The sequence below is a fragment of the Mus caroli genome, unplaced genomic scaffold (assembly GCF_978045245.1).
Source record: "Mus caroli unplaced genomic scaffold, Mus_caroli_1 scaffold_9, whole genome shotgun sequence".
Classification (NCBI taxonomy): domain Eukaryota; kingdom Metazoa; phylum Chordata; class Mammalia; order Rodentia; family Muridae; genus Mus; species Mus caroli.
The window spans coordinates 40,157,172-40,171,832 of record NW_028227264.1 but is presented as its reverse complement, the minus strand read 5'-3'; the positions used below and the strand labels follow the sequence as shown (position 1 = coordinate 40,171,832).

General features: G+C 42.7%; 1 protein-coding gene across 2 annotated transcripts in view; it reads right to left on the bottom strand.

The window, feature by feature from the left end:
- Positions 1–2,934: 2,934 nt before the first annotated feature.
- The window catches only part of Sesn1 (sestrin 1), a 78,669-nt gene continuing 66,942 nt past the window's right edge, over positions 2,935–14,661 (bottom strand). For both annotated transcript variants that reach the window (XM_021174401.3, XM_021174402.3), the window contains exons 5-10: positions 12,693–12,935; positions 8,757–8,904; positions 7,573–7,685; positions 5,967–6,157; positions 4,886–5,030; positions 2,935–4,090 (exon numbers count right to left, since the gene is read on the bottom strand). In XM_021174401.3, coding sequence (XP_021030060.1) covers positions 4,004–4,090; positions 4,886–5,030; positions 5,967–6,157; positions 7,573–7,685; positions 8,757–8,904; positions 12,693–12,935 — 927 coding nt within the window. In that variant the 3' untranslated portion in view covers positions 2,935–4,003. The remainder of the gene's footprint in view (positions 4,091–4,885; positions 5,031–5,966; positions 6,158–7,572; positions 7,686–8,756; positions 8,905–12,692; positions 12,936–14,661) is intronic.

Here is a 14,661-nt window from a genome sequence, read left to right as displayed (position 1 = left end):
TTTCTCTATTTTAGAGCTCTGAGAGCTGGCTGTGTATGTTTGTAACCATCAAGTCTTTCTACTCAATTGACCGGCTGGGTTACACAGTGATATAACCAGTCTCATTTTCACGCTTGTGACATTTTTTTGACTAACATCTACTTTGCCTGATGGTAGTATAACCATCTCTGTACTCTGGCTTCCATTTGTGTGGGATATTAATATGTGCTCCCTTATATATATAGTCCCTTAAATGCAGCATATAGATGCTTTTACAAAGCCATCCAGTTGGCCTGTGGATCCACAGTTATGTCTGCGCATCCATTTATAGTTGACACACTTATGGACAGGAAAGGACTTGCTGCTGTTAACTAGCTTCTCTTTCTCTTGTTGCCCTTTGGCCCTCATTTTCTCTTTGGGTTCACTTCTGCCTTCTTTGGGTTTCACTTTTTATTTCTGTTTTTGTGACATGCTTTTATTATCTGTTCATTCCCTTCTGCATTTATTCTAGCCATGCTTTCATTGTGGTTACCATGGGAAACATAGAAAGCACTGTAATCGTGTAACAATCTATTTTTAACTGGTAACAACTTTAACATACAGAAACTATGCCTTTATAGCCCCACTTATACCTCTATTTACATACTGCATAGCCATTTACATAGCCATTGATATTCATGCCTGTCACTTTTGAACTCTATCAGAACTAACAGTGAGTATAAGTCCCAGAATTATACAAGTGACTCTGTCATCAACTTGTTCACGTTTACCTTTGCTGAACTTTGATTTCATGCGGCCCCGCACTCACCAGACCACTGACTATACTATCCTTTTGCCTTCCAGATGAAGTTTCCTTTGTAGGGCAGGTCTAATGGTAGTAAATTCCCATAGCTCTGGCTTATGTGGAAAAGGCATAGCTCCCTTCCCCTTTGGAAGGCCCTGACAGTTGCATTCTTGATTGACAGGTGATTTCTTTTGGTACCCCCTACTGTACCATCTCTGTATGATGTCCTGAACAGTTTCTGCTGGGAAGCTACAAGTCTTACACCCTTACGGGTGGAGTTCTCTTCCCTTGCTTGTAGGCTTCTGTCTTGAATGCTCAATACTTTGACTATACAACCGTGTCCAGGCTTCCTTACTGGCTCGGTGGCTTTATCAGATGTTCACTGAGCTTCTTTAATTACTGCATCTGTTTCCTTCTTCAGAATTGGAGTGTTTGTTAGTAAATGGGCATTTCCACTGGCCTGCTCTCAGGGACCTAGCAGCAGCTGCCACCACCGGGTGTGTGCTGTGCCTAAAAGGGCCCCAGCCACCCCAGCTGCTTCTTCCCTTCACCTTTCCCCGACCCCCCATCTCTCTTTCCTTCACCTTGTTTCTCTGTTTGTCTGCCTCTCTCTCTTCCTCATGTTCCCACTCTAAGACAGCCCTTGCTCTCCCTCAATAAACCTCTTGCATTAAGTCTGTAATTTATCAGAGGCATCCTCTGGCCCAGGTTTGACAAAGGTATCCTACCACTTGCCACCCTTTATCTGCCCAGTGTCTGGAGTGGAAGGACAAATGAGGGCTGTGAAATGGAGCACAGTGTAGAGTGACTGTCTAGTATGATTGAGGTCCTTGGTGCCACCAAACCAAGCAAACAAGCATTTTTTGTCTCTGAATAGCTTCCCTGTCTCACATCTAAGACTTCTCACGTGTGCGCTGGCCGAATGGTGTTAGAATACCCTTTCAGTCCTTCATTTTCCCTCATTCTTTTGCTCCTGCCTGGCATGGAGTGGCCTGTTGTCCACATTCATCAGTTTTCACATGTCTGATGAAGTCGGCAGGTGACTGAATCCCTCTTGGGAATCTTTCACTGGTTTCCAGGTACTGTTTTATATTTTCAGGTATGTGCCCCAAGCTGGCCTCAGACTTGCTTAGGTATCCTAAGTAAGTCTGCATCAACCCCAAAATATGGATTACAGGCAATGGCTAGTAAGCTTTTCATGAAATTTGTTTTTTTTCCAGTTGCCTTGCAGTTTTCCTGCTGCTCCTCTGCGCCCTTTGCTGCCCCAGTATCTGCCTGCAGACGCCATACTTTGTGTTATTCCATTGCACTGGCTCTTACTGGTTTTTTTCAGCAGCATCAGAATCATCTAAACAATGCCAGCAAGTACCACCAGTGTCCCATCAAGGGAGACAAAAGCCAGTCTCGGCAGCAGAAGCTGGACTTTTTTCTGTCCTGAGCATGATCTGTGTGGTTTTCATTCATTCTGTGCTGTGCCGGGGAGGGGCTCTGCTGAGCCCTGTGTGCCTAATTAGGCTTCTCACAAAACACTTCTCTGTGCATTGCTGTTAACTTAGTGTCTTGCCTGGGGTTGTAGTGCATGTCTGGTGTCAGTGTGCAAGGGGCAGGCACCATGCCCCACTCACTGCACAGCTAACGCATAGGAGCACCTGAGGATACCTTTTGTTTCCCCCAAGGGGTCTACTGTGTCTACTGTGATTGGAGGGTGTCCTCCAGAAAGAAGTTCTAGAGCTGGGCTGTGCGACGGAGGACATGCTTGGTCATGGGAATGGCACTCAGTTAACGGCGACTGCTTTTCACAGAGGAATGGGTTCATGATCACAAGAGCCTGGCTTTTGCTTGGTCATGAGTGGGAGCAGCTTGTGGCTCTGACCAGACATGGCTTAGTCTCCCTAGCCCCCAGCATCATGAGCCAAGGTAACCCCTTTTCCCCTCGACAGGATATCTGGATGCAAGTACTGAGCTGTGGTGATGCACAACGGACTCACACAGCCTTGAAGAAGGTGCCACCTGGTTTCCTACCCTGCTGCCCTGCTTTTTAAACCAGCAGGTTTCAGAGTAGCTCTGCTGTTTATCATCTGCCACTCCTCTGACCCCAGTGTGGTTCAGAGCTGAAACTCAGATTTGGCTACTAACTGTGAAGCTAAAGTATGACATGAAATTAATAAAGCAAACTGTGGAAAGTACTCTTTATTGAAAAATACCAGTAATACTGACAGACTTCAAAAGCAATTTACGGTTCCAGAATACAAAGTACTTAATACATTTTTTTTTCAAACCTGTTTGTATCTCAAAGTTAGCATTTTTGTAAATCAAGATACAAATATGATAACTTCACTAAAATATCTTCCAGCTTTATTCTTTAAGGAGCTGTATAACCTTCAAAGTCAGGGTCCCGAGGTCAGCAGGGCATGGGGCAGAATGCACCTGGCACTCACTGTGCAGCAGACTGCAACCACATTTTCCATATTGTTGGCACCGGAACCAAAAATCCCGCATAAGACAGCTGTCCTCCAGGCTCAGAGAATACTGGGAAACAGCACATCAAAAGATAGCCTGTTTTTCTTATAATTAACACACTATCATTTTAAGATTGCTCTTTGGAGGAAATCTTTAAGAATGTCATTGTAATATCATCCAATAACTGAATTTTAAAAACTATAATGAAAGAAATGAACTGTTACCGCCAACATGGTCTTGACTGAGCTGTGATAATTCTATGCTTTTTTAGATGCAAGAAAATAATGTGCATGAGTTCAATTCAAAAACCACACAAGGTGTGGCATGGGCTCAGATGGTAGCAGCACTCAGCCGAATAGCCATGTGCTCATCCCCGCCACAGCAGCACCGAGCTCCACTCAATTCCGCATGTGTGAACTTAGTACCCACGTCCCAGTCTTTACACACTCTGTCTTGTCACCTTGTCACATCAGAGCAATGGGATCTGGAGATTTACTAGTTGCTGTATTGAAGCAAGTTCACAGCATCGCGTGCTGTCTGTCAAAAAGCAAACACTGTGGCCGGCAGCCTTTCTTCCCAGCTCTAACACTGAAGCTGCCAAGTGCTCACTGCTAGACAGGCAGTGAGATCCCACAGTAAAATAGCAGACACTAAAGGAATTGTGGCACATGGATTTCTGAATGCTTTTTATCTACTGTTGGTCCTGGGGCTCTTGGTTCCATTCCCTCACACACTAAATGTGCTGTTCATTCCAGGGTCATCTTTAATGGAGGAGAGGCATCAGGTCATATACCGGGTAATGGCTCTCAGAGCATACAGGAGTTCTGCTTGCATCCTAGCTTCTATAAGAAGCAGATTAACATGGACCTGAGTATAAAATACAACAACACATAAGGACAGGTTAGAAACGTCACAGTTTTCTGTGCATTCAATTAAAAACAAAGTCCCAAATAAGTGCAGTTACTTGTCCCTTAATGAGTTGCTGGTTTTGGATTCTCCTTGGGTAACCCAGTCCCCGGGTGTCACACTAGTGCGTGTTAGTGTAGTCTAAGCCCTCAGAGCACAACATAAAGCAGCCGTCTGGGTGGCTGCTCCAGTGTCTGGAATAGTGACAGATGCTGTACTTGTTTACTCCGCACAGACCCCATCATTGCAAACATTCGTGATCCTCACTCGGCTCAGTCTATGGATGCAGAAACATGACTCTGAAAGGCCGACTGCATATTCTATGTGCTACCAAAGAACTTACATCTTTACTTGTTACCACAATATCAGATTTCTTTTGGGATAAATGTCTTATTCTACTTACATTTGACCACATGTCTTCCTGGATATTTGTCACAGTTCTAAAATCTAGGTACTGCTTTGTTAGGCTTCTAGGATTTCCTGCCAAACCATCAATTTCTAGAAAGATGCTTCCACCCATTCCTGCCTATGCAGTTTTTAAAAGTTCTTCCAAAATGGTAGTCTTGGGTGGAGACAGCTATGCCAGTATCTCTGAGGACAGAGCAGCCCGGCCGTCCATCCTCGCTCTCCTCTCTCAAGGGTACCCGAGGCCGCTGCTGTGGGCGGCGTTTTTCAGGTGGTTGAGATGCTGAGTGGGTTTGAGGGAAGGAGTCTAACAAGCCTGCAGATGACAATGGGCAGCCCACAAGCACGCACCTTCTCAGAGTGCTTGAACTGCCTCCAGAAGCTATCATACATCCTTTTGGTAACCTTTTCAGGAGTGCACACGACAGTTTTGATGTAAACTTTAAAGCTACGATCCAGCAGCTGGTTAATCTCCCCATAGTCATAGTCGTCGTATCTGTTGAGAGACGCAGGGATGAGCTACTGTCAATGCACAGCACACACAAATGTAAACGCACGCTTTCCTCCTCCTCCTCCCACACAGTGAGAAGTGATACAGCTTTATGATGCTAAGATGGGCTCAGATGAAAAAGCATAGAGGAGAGAACTTGGGAAGAAGAGAAAGAGTTTTCAAGTGCCTGAGCAGACTGTTCCCACAGGACTGACCCTACAGCACTGGGTATTACAGAACTGCATATTCACAATCACAAACAGAACTATGCTGAAACCTCCTCTGAAAAGAGCACAGAGTGCTGAAATTAAGGATTTATATTTATTACTGGTACTATTATATACCATAAAGCGGTAATTCACTTGTGTAAAACGAGTTTCTGGGGTCGGATGAGGAAAAGATGCCCTGGGTGCGTGCGTGGAACAGGGGGGACAGCCAGCCAGTGTCACTGTTAGGAGAGGCTGAGAGGCCTGCACACTACAAGGTCTGTTCTGACTGCTAAATCGTGGGTTTCGATCACAGGCATGGAAGTTACCTATTGTGTTTTCAGTGGAAAAGAGACAAAGCTCTTGGTAAATCTGGCCCTATAGCTATGCAGGAGGCTGAAGTCTGGGCACTGATTGATCAAGCTCACCTCCTATCTGTGCTGGGACAGCCAGCCTGCTCTCCCAAGTCACCTGCTACCTGTCAAGTCCTTACCTCTGCCCTCGCCAGTCTAGCTAGGAGGGAGGGAGAGGGGAGAGGGGAGAGGGGAGAGGGGAGAGGGGAGAGGGAGAGGAGAGAGAGCGCCCAAGCTGTGATAAAGCAGGTCTGTGAAGCTCAAGAACTTTAAAAATAAGCTGAATGTGTGTGTGTGTTTGTGTGTGCCACATGCACACTGCAGACACCTAAAGACTTCTGTGTAAAGGAAGTGTCTTTATAAACGTTAAGAAACAGACTGACCGTATTCCAAACATGCAGTGGATATAGTTCCAGATAGCCCGTCTGAGCATTGAGGTATCAACGTCTTTGTGCATGGCCATAGTATTGTAAGTCAGATTGTAAGCAATGTGAAATTTCTCATCAATTAACTGTCCCACATCTGGATAGAGACGATTCACCAGAGAGTAACCATGGTCTTCCCAGCAGTAGTCCTAATACAAGGAAGAGAGGAGCTGTGAACAGTCAAATGTGGCAGAACAGCTTCCTGTTCACAGCGATGCAGGACGTGAGGTCACCAGCAGCCTCTGTTTCCCTGGTACCACAGTCTACTCTCAGTTTCCATACTGGACCATGAGGAGGAGATGGGTTGCAATTTGGTTGAGTTTGAGAACCAAGGGAGGCACAGTCTTTCATCTCTCAGCTTTCCACCTAGCTTCCAGAAGCAACACACACTGAAGTCCCTCCCCCAAGACATTTAGATGTTTCTCAAATTTTGTGAATTTCCAAACCAGCTGTGGTAGCTAATAGCTATTATTCTAGTACTTAGAAAGATGAAGCAGAGAGACCAAAAGTTACATACCATCCTAGACTATAACAAGAATATGTCACAAAACAAAAATTTAAAAATATCTAGTTGAATGCATCTGTCACTCACCCCCCTCGTCCTCTCATCTGACTGTCACCCCATCAACCAGATGTTCTGACTCTAATATAAACTCTCTTCCATGCTGCAAGCCTTCAAACAACTGCCACGCCTACCTACTCGTACCTTTCTCTAGTGTTTTCCTAAAACACGCATGTTGACATTATGCTAGTACCTGGCCACTGCATGCCCATCCATCCTGCTGCAAACCGCACAGGTTGGAGGTGCCTGACCAGCTTAAGACTTCTACCTACTGACGGAAGCAGGAAGCCGCAGTACCAAGTCTCTTTCCAACCTTCGCTGGATAACTACACTGAGACTAACTTACTTCTCTCTTCTGCTTATGATATAAGCCCAGTCCCTGTGGTACCTGAGGCAAACCCATGGCTTGCACACCCAGGAAAACCACCCAGCACTGAGCTACATTCTCAGCTGTTCTTTCTTTTTAAAAACCCAAATCTTTCACACTCTAATCTCTCCATAAAACCTTTAGTTCACAACAACCCCTTCCATTTTGAATTTATTGTATTTCATGACACCTTAATTCTTCCTTGAGCCTAAATTCTGTCCTTTTAAACAGTCTTTTAATTTGGGTGGGTAAAGAAGCAAAAAAAGTCTTAAAAGTTAACTAGTTTCATAAATCTAATAGTTATTGCTTAACACTGTAACCAATAATTGGGCAAGTTGAGTCATAAGTCACCTGTTTGATATTTAAATATTAAACAATAAACTGAACACATATTAAGCTATAGCATGATTCTAACGACCTGAAAAGCTTGCACATTGAGAGCAGACAAGACAGCCTGTCCGCGCTGCTGATTACCGATTCCAGCTTTGCTTGTGGCCAGGGGAGAGCGTGGCTGCTGCTCTGTAGACGCCATTTGCTTCGCACTGGACACGGCTCCCAAGTTCAGGTGCCTTTTTCACACACACATCCCAGTGTGCGGTTTCCAAGCAACTGTGTTATACACATTACAATTTTACCTGGACACGAAACGTTGGGACATGCATCCCGTGTCTGGAGAAATCCTTGTAGCCGTAACTAGTGTCCTCAAAGTGCCGAGACACATCTCTTGCTGGTGTAACTTCATCATCGTCTGAAATGATTTTTTAAAAGTCTTTTAAAAGCCTTTGAAAACAAGATGTGATTCATTTTACCCATGAAAAAGAAACGTAAGAGAATCACCTCTGACACTAAGTGACAACTATGAACCAGGACAGTCTCGGGTATCATTTCATGGATCCCAGACTGGACTCAGCCTTGTCCTGCAGCTAAGGATAAGCCTCAACTTTCCTACCTTCTGGCCTCCATCTTCTGTGTGCTGAGACTACAGGCATGCACCACCATGCCTGGCTATGTGGTGCTAGGGATGAACCTGGGGCTTTGGGGATGCTTCGGAGTCTAACAACTACACCCTACAAGTCTTAACACAAACACATTGTGCTTACCTCAAAACCCTCTGTGGTAAACACCCTCTCTGTGATAGACACTCACGGAATTCTGCTCTCACTTTTTTGACTCTTCTTTCTCTGTCTCTTTACCCTAATTTATATATTTTAGGATCTCAAAAGTATGATTCTAACTTAATAATACCCCATTTGGTAATATATATATATTTGGTTTTGAGACAGGGTTTCTCTGTGTAGCCCTGGCTATCCTGGAACGCACTTTGTAGACCAGGCTGGCCTCGAGCTCAGAAATCTGCCTGCCTCTGCCTCCTGAGTGCTGGGATTAAAGGTGTGCACCACCTCACCTGGCCATTTGGTAATATTTAAGATAACTAAATCCATGCTGGGCTGGTGAGGTGGCTCAGTGGGCGAAGGCATGTGCCCTGAGTTTACTCTGAGGGACCCCCTTGGGGAGGAAAGAACTGTCCTGACAGTTGTCCTCTGACTTCCACATGCATGGTGTGGCTCACACATCCTGCCAATCCCTTCCAGTAATAACATTTAGCAAACCAGAAAGCTGGGGAGAGTGTTAGTGTATTACATGGCATGCTATTCTTAGTCGCCTGTCTTAACTATTTGTAAGGAGGAAAGCCCTTACAAGTAGCCTTCCTGAAAGGACACACCTTTAGGCCTGCTTTTAAAAATGTATTGACATTTTCTAAATAAAAAAGTTGGGCTTGTAAGAGAAACTATATTGAGCATATTCTGGCTGTTCTTACCTGAAGAGAAGACAAACATGCTCTCTCTCTTTTCCATCTCAAACCGTGACGCCATCTCCTCCTGGCTAGCCTCCTCCTCCTCTCGGCATTCCTGTAACTGTCTCATCTTTTCCATGAGAGCTTCCACCTCAAAGAAGGAATCACTTACCTGAAGAGAGAACACTCTATTTTACATATGGCAGGCATAGAATGAAGTTTAGGAATTTCATTAAGTCTGTCTCATAAGAATCTTTATCTTACCAGAATACAGTAAAAATACATTTTCATATAATATTAATGTATATTAATAAGTGTGATTGTTTTAGCCTATTGGGTAAAGTTATTTAAAATTTAAGGTATGAGAAAAGCATTTCAAAAAATTATAAAATAGCATAGTAACTATTTACAGTATTTTAAAGATTGAAACAACACTGCTAATTTAAAGCAGAAGTGAAAATTGAGTATTTAAAATTTAGCTTCTTCTTGCTCAGGTAAGTAAGTACCCAGAGTATAAATTGTCAACATGTCTATCATGTTTAAAATAGTAATTGTTCTATTTATACAGTTTGCTAATTAAAAACGAGCCATGTCCTCAGGTGGCTGAGCTGGCTGGCACCCCGTGGCTGGGCTAGCAGCTGTCACTGGCTGGGATGGCTACAGTGAATTTTCTAGAAGGCTGGTGCTATCACAGGAGCGGCAGAGCATGGAGTGATTCACAATCCTATTACAGACTGCGTCTGTATTCTAAATCCTGAATCACACCTATGGAAGACACACTTCATGAAAGAAGTCCTAAATTTCAAATATAAATGTTCAAATATGAAAGCAATGGTTTTCCCTTTATGAATTTCCTTTCTTTTGCTGAGAATGTTCCTTCTGTCTGTCTGCCTGAGAGAAAAGGTCTCATGTAGATCAGGCAAGCCTCTAGCTAGGCAGGGAAGCTGAGGATGACTTCCTGCCTGCTGAGAGTACAAGTGTGTGTGTATCTGTCCACGCGAGGCAAGCAGTCTACCAACACCCACGAATGTGCTAAGCCCTCAACTCTTTCCCTGCTTCCTGACCTCCACTCACTGGTCCCTCGAGTATCAGCTGACCCGCTCTGAGCATCACACCTCCCCATTCCCAGCCACCCTCACACAGTGCTCAAACACAAGCTGTAATATTTACATGATACTGATCAGAGCCTAACTCCCCCAGAAAAAAATCTCTAAGGGTGAGGGGCCTGCTTAATTTACTAGAACAAATGAATCGGCTGTACAATGACTATCAAGATAATTCTGTATTAAGACATTTTATATTTTATATGATATGTGGTAGAAATTATGGTATAAGTATCCTACACTATGCCCTTTCTCAAGTAATGTGTGATAGGAAGTGTTTCTCTGCTGAGCTGGAGGTTCTTCTAACATAGTTCTCTACAGCCTCTAAGATACAGTCAGCAACCAATCCTAAAACAATGAGCCAAAAGACACTGCAGTGCACACTGTCGTTACTTACCTTTCTATCGCAATAAAGTCTCACATAGCTGACGCTGGCCTCAAACTTGCTATACATCGTTCGTGATGTCCTTGGATTCCTGATGCTCTTGCCTCTACGTCCCCAGTGTTGGGGTGACAGGTATGCACCAGATTACCTTGCTCACTAACTAATTCACTAAGATAAATTACGCACATTTTAATTGTTTTTAGGAAAGATATTTCTTGGTAAATTATATTGAAACCTTTTAAAGTATGTTTCTTTTGCTACTTAACTAATCTGCGAAAGTTAGGATGGTTTGAAAAAGTTCACACCACCACCACCACCACCACCACCACCACCACCACCGCTGCCATCATCTGCGAAAGTTTCAGTATGTAGCTAAAGCCTTGAATTCAATATGTAACACTGGCTGACTCCAAATTTGCAATCTTCCAAGATGGGTATGGTGGTGCATGTCTTTAATCTCTGATCTAAGGACGCAGAGGCAGTTGGGTTTCTGTGGTTCAAGGCCAGCCTATTCTGCATTCTCAGGCTCTACTATCAAGTGCTGAGGTTACAAGGATCTCCAGCATGTTTAGCAGCGATTCAATATTAGAATGGTCATAGTGTGCATGGAAACTCTTTTGTTTGTTTTTTAAACCATTTTCACTTGGAAGTATGCATATGAGATGCACCTGAAGAACAGGATCCATCAGTTCATTGTCCAGTGACATCAGTATAAACTGTATACTTCCTTTCAGCTTACTGTCCGATATTATTAGTGTAAACTATATACTTTCTAAAAACTGCAAATTTAAATCTGGGGGTAGGGAACTGATGAATTAGAAAAATAAACCCCCCAATGTTTTTACTTTTATCTGTTATCTCTTAGTAGAAAACAAGCAAGAGAATCTAGAGACTTTACATTAGCCTAGTATAAGACCAGCGAAAGGTAAGAACACCCAGTAGCTCAGCAACAGACGTACAATCTCTTGGCCACACTTAGAACTTCCAAGCTTGGAAGCTGTCAAAACACTGACGTGGTCCATCCTGGACAGTGATGTTTCCTCATGTTAATCTCACTAAATGGCATCTAAATCTCACTAATGGTATCTAAATGGCAAACAACAAACACTGATGCTAGCATTCAAATTCTTCAGGGACATTTAAGACCTTATCACAAGAACTTCCTGTTTTATAGGAAACATGAAAGAACCAAGAGAGGCTTGAAAACTTCCTGAGCATCAGCCATATAAACCAGTCTGTCATTCTGCACACATCTGCCCGTTTCCTGTGGTAACAGTGTGCACAGGTTCTTTGCACACATTTGCCCGTTTCCTGTGGTAACAGTGTGCACAGATTCTTCTCAAGCACAAAATAAAGCCTTTCATTATTAATGATGTGAGGAATTTAAAACCACCATATACAAGAATTAAATTTGCTTACAGAAAAGTTCAACTTGTGGCCACTGAAATGGTTCAGTTGGTAAAGGTACTCACACCAGAGCCTGGTGACCAGACTCTGATCCCTGGGACACACACACATGCGCACACACACATACACACACACTTTTTAATGAAAATAAAAATCAAATTGTTCTGACCCATTTTGAAGGAATAACAAAACAGAAGCTAGAAGTGAAAATATCCTAGCCACTTTTCTATTGCTGTGAAGAGACACCATGACCAAGGCAGCTTATACCAGAATGCATTTAACTGGGAACTTGCATATAGGTTCAGAGGGTTAGTCCATTATCATCATGGTGGGGACATGTAGGTAGGCAGGCTGAGAACTTATATCTCAATCCAGAAGCAGTAGGCAGAGAGAGATGCTGGGCATGGCGTGGGCTTTAGAAACCTCGAAGTGCACCCTCAGTAACACACTTCCTGCCAACAATCTCACAGCTCCTAATCCTTCCCAAACAGTTCCACCAACTGGGCACCAGACACTCAAATAGATGAGCCCCTGGAGGCCATTCTCATTCAAAATATCACAGTGTTTTAACAAATGTACACTTGGCTGTTATCATTAGATTCTATATTTGTTCAAAATTAAACATAAAAAATAAGGGAAAAATTAGGATATCAAAGTTGACTTAATTTTCTAAAAGTCAAACAATTAGAAATCCAGCCTTTTGCTAAAGAGGAGGAGGAAGAAAAACAACATCACTGCTCTGGGCAGGAAGCCTCCTCTACCAGGGTCACTAGTTTAAGCCTTCCCTTATCAGAGCTGTGGACACTTGGTATGAGCTGGTCCTGTTTGGCTCTCAGACCTGGAATGACATGAATGGAACCTCCTAGAAGGGCCCACAGTTCTGTACATTTTTTAGCACCTAGACTAGTGATGGGCATTGGAGGTAAAAATAAATTCAAAAGAAAGATCTACCATCTCTGTAGACTTGACAGGGTTTCTAGCAAGCTAGATGAGACACAGTAGCTGTAGTAACTAGGTAGCTGTAGTAACTAGTCTTACTAGTCTCACAACAAACCAGACACTCACTGAAGCATTTCCTGCTGAGTTGACTTGCATCTCGTCCACACTGTGATTGCCATTCGTAATGTCACAGATGCAGTAGTTACTAACAGAAGGCGGTCTGAAGGTGTGGCCACCATCGCAATGAATCTCTGGACTAATTCCACAGCCAAATGTGAAGGAGGCAAGAGAGTGGTAGTGTGTGAGCAGAACCACAGCGTGGACCAGCTCCGCAAGAGACCAGCTGTGCTCCTCCGCTTTCAGAAGGCCCTGGTGGGTGAAAAGGGATGGTTAATCTGAGATGTGCTGGTTAAAAACACAGCTCATTTCAGTAGTTTAAAAAGAACTGAAAACAGGACTAGACATCATAGAAAGCCAGGTTAATATTACAATTTAAAAGACATAAAACCTATAACTTGTTAAATTTTATTAAAAATATATCTAGAAAAATAGGCTTAACTTCTATTAATGTACTGTCATTTTGAATCTCAAATAATTGATTTTAAAATGTAAGCAAATTCTACTTTGCTTACAATCATTTGCTGTGTTGCAGATACTGGACAATGGATGAGTCACTCTTATCAGTGGAAATGTAATGAGTTTATGTTAAAGTGAACACCAGTGCTGCAAATGTCTGTTTTTGATTTAGGTCTCTTAAAGGAACTTTTAAAGACAATAGCTTGAGCAATTTCATTCTAAAGATTCTTAAGTCCTTGATTTTGTGTTAAAGAGTTATGCATAAATCCTACAATTTGTCAGATTCTGTGTCCCAGGTGCTTATATTATTTATCTATTCTATAATCATGTGTTTTTTCCTTGACAATTTAATAAGTACTATATTAATCATACCCAAATTTTACACCTTCTTGACAATTTGTTCTATAATGTAATGGTGTTTAAAATGTTCCATAACATGGATGGACAAGACCAAAAAAAAAAAAATCTATTCTAAGTTTTCTGACTCATGGTATACATTTGCAGAGAGTTTTTTTTTTTTTTTTTTTTTTGAACTCTAGATCCAGAAGGAACTAGTTTAAGATGTCACTACAAATGAAGATGAAGAGATGGCACTTCACGCCTATAAGAAGAGCTGAACCCTGGGACACTGAGTACAGGGACAGACGCAGGACAGCAGGACACATCGTGGGGACCTCACTTTGGAAGACAGTTGCAGTCTAGCACAGCACACACCTAGTTATTTACCCAAATAAGCTGAGAACTTTTGTCTACCCAAACATTTACATATGAATTAAACAACTTTACTCATAACTGGTCAAAGTTGGTACTAATCAGGAGGCCCCGTAAGTAAATGAATGGGAGTGTCATTGAGCAATAAAAATAAATGATCTATGAAGTCATTAAAAAAATAAGAAGCAGATGAGGTAGCTTAGATATGTAATTCTAGCATTCTAGAGGGTGAGGCAGGAGATCAAAAGTTCAAGGCCAGTCTTGACTATATAGCAAGTTCCAAGCCAGCCTTGACATAGCAAGACTCTGAAAACAAACAAAAAATACGTAAAGCACAGGACCTCCTCTGAAAACAAAAATACATAAATAAAAATAAATACCTTCATATACATATTGCTAAATGAAAGTCAGCCTGCAAGGTTCTGTACTATACGGTACCAACTATAGAACATTCTGGAAATGATACACTCTAGATATAATTAGAAACAGCAGTTGTGGGGGCTCAAGAGAAAGCACAGCACAGTGAATACTTTAGTATTTTGCACTGTACAGTAATAATAACATGTCATGTACTTACAAAGAGCACTATGGACTTTAGTCAACAGCAGTGTCATCAACATTACTTATAAGTACATGTACCACACAAAGTCCAGGTGATAACAGCACAAAGATGTGTGTCTGGGGATTTTCTGTGTGACTTCCCTTTCTTTTCTGCCTTCCCTCCTTCCTCTTCCTTTTGATTTTTTGAGACTCGGGCCATCCAAGGCCAGCTTCAAACCTGATATGCAGCTGATGGTAACCTTGAACC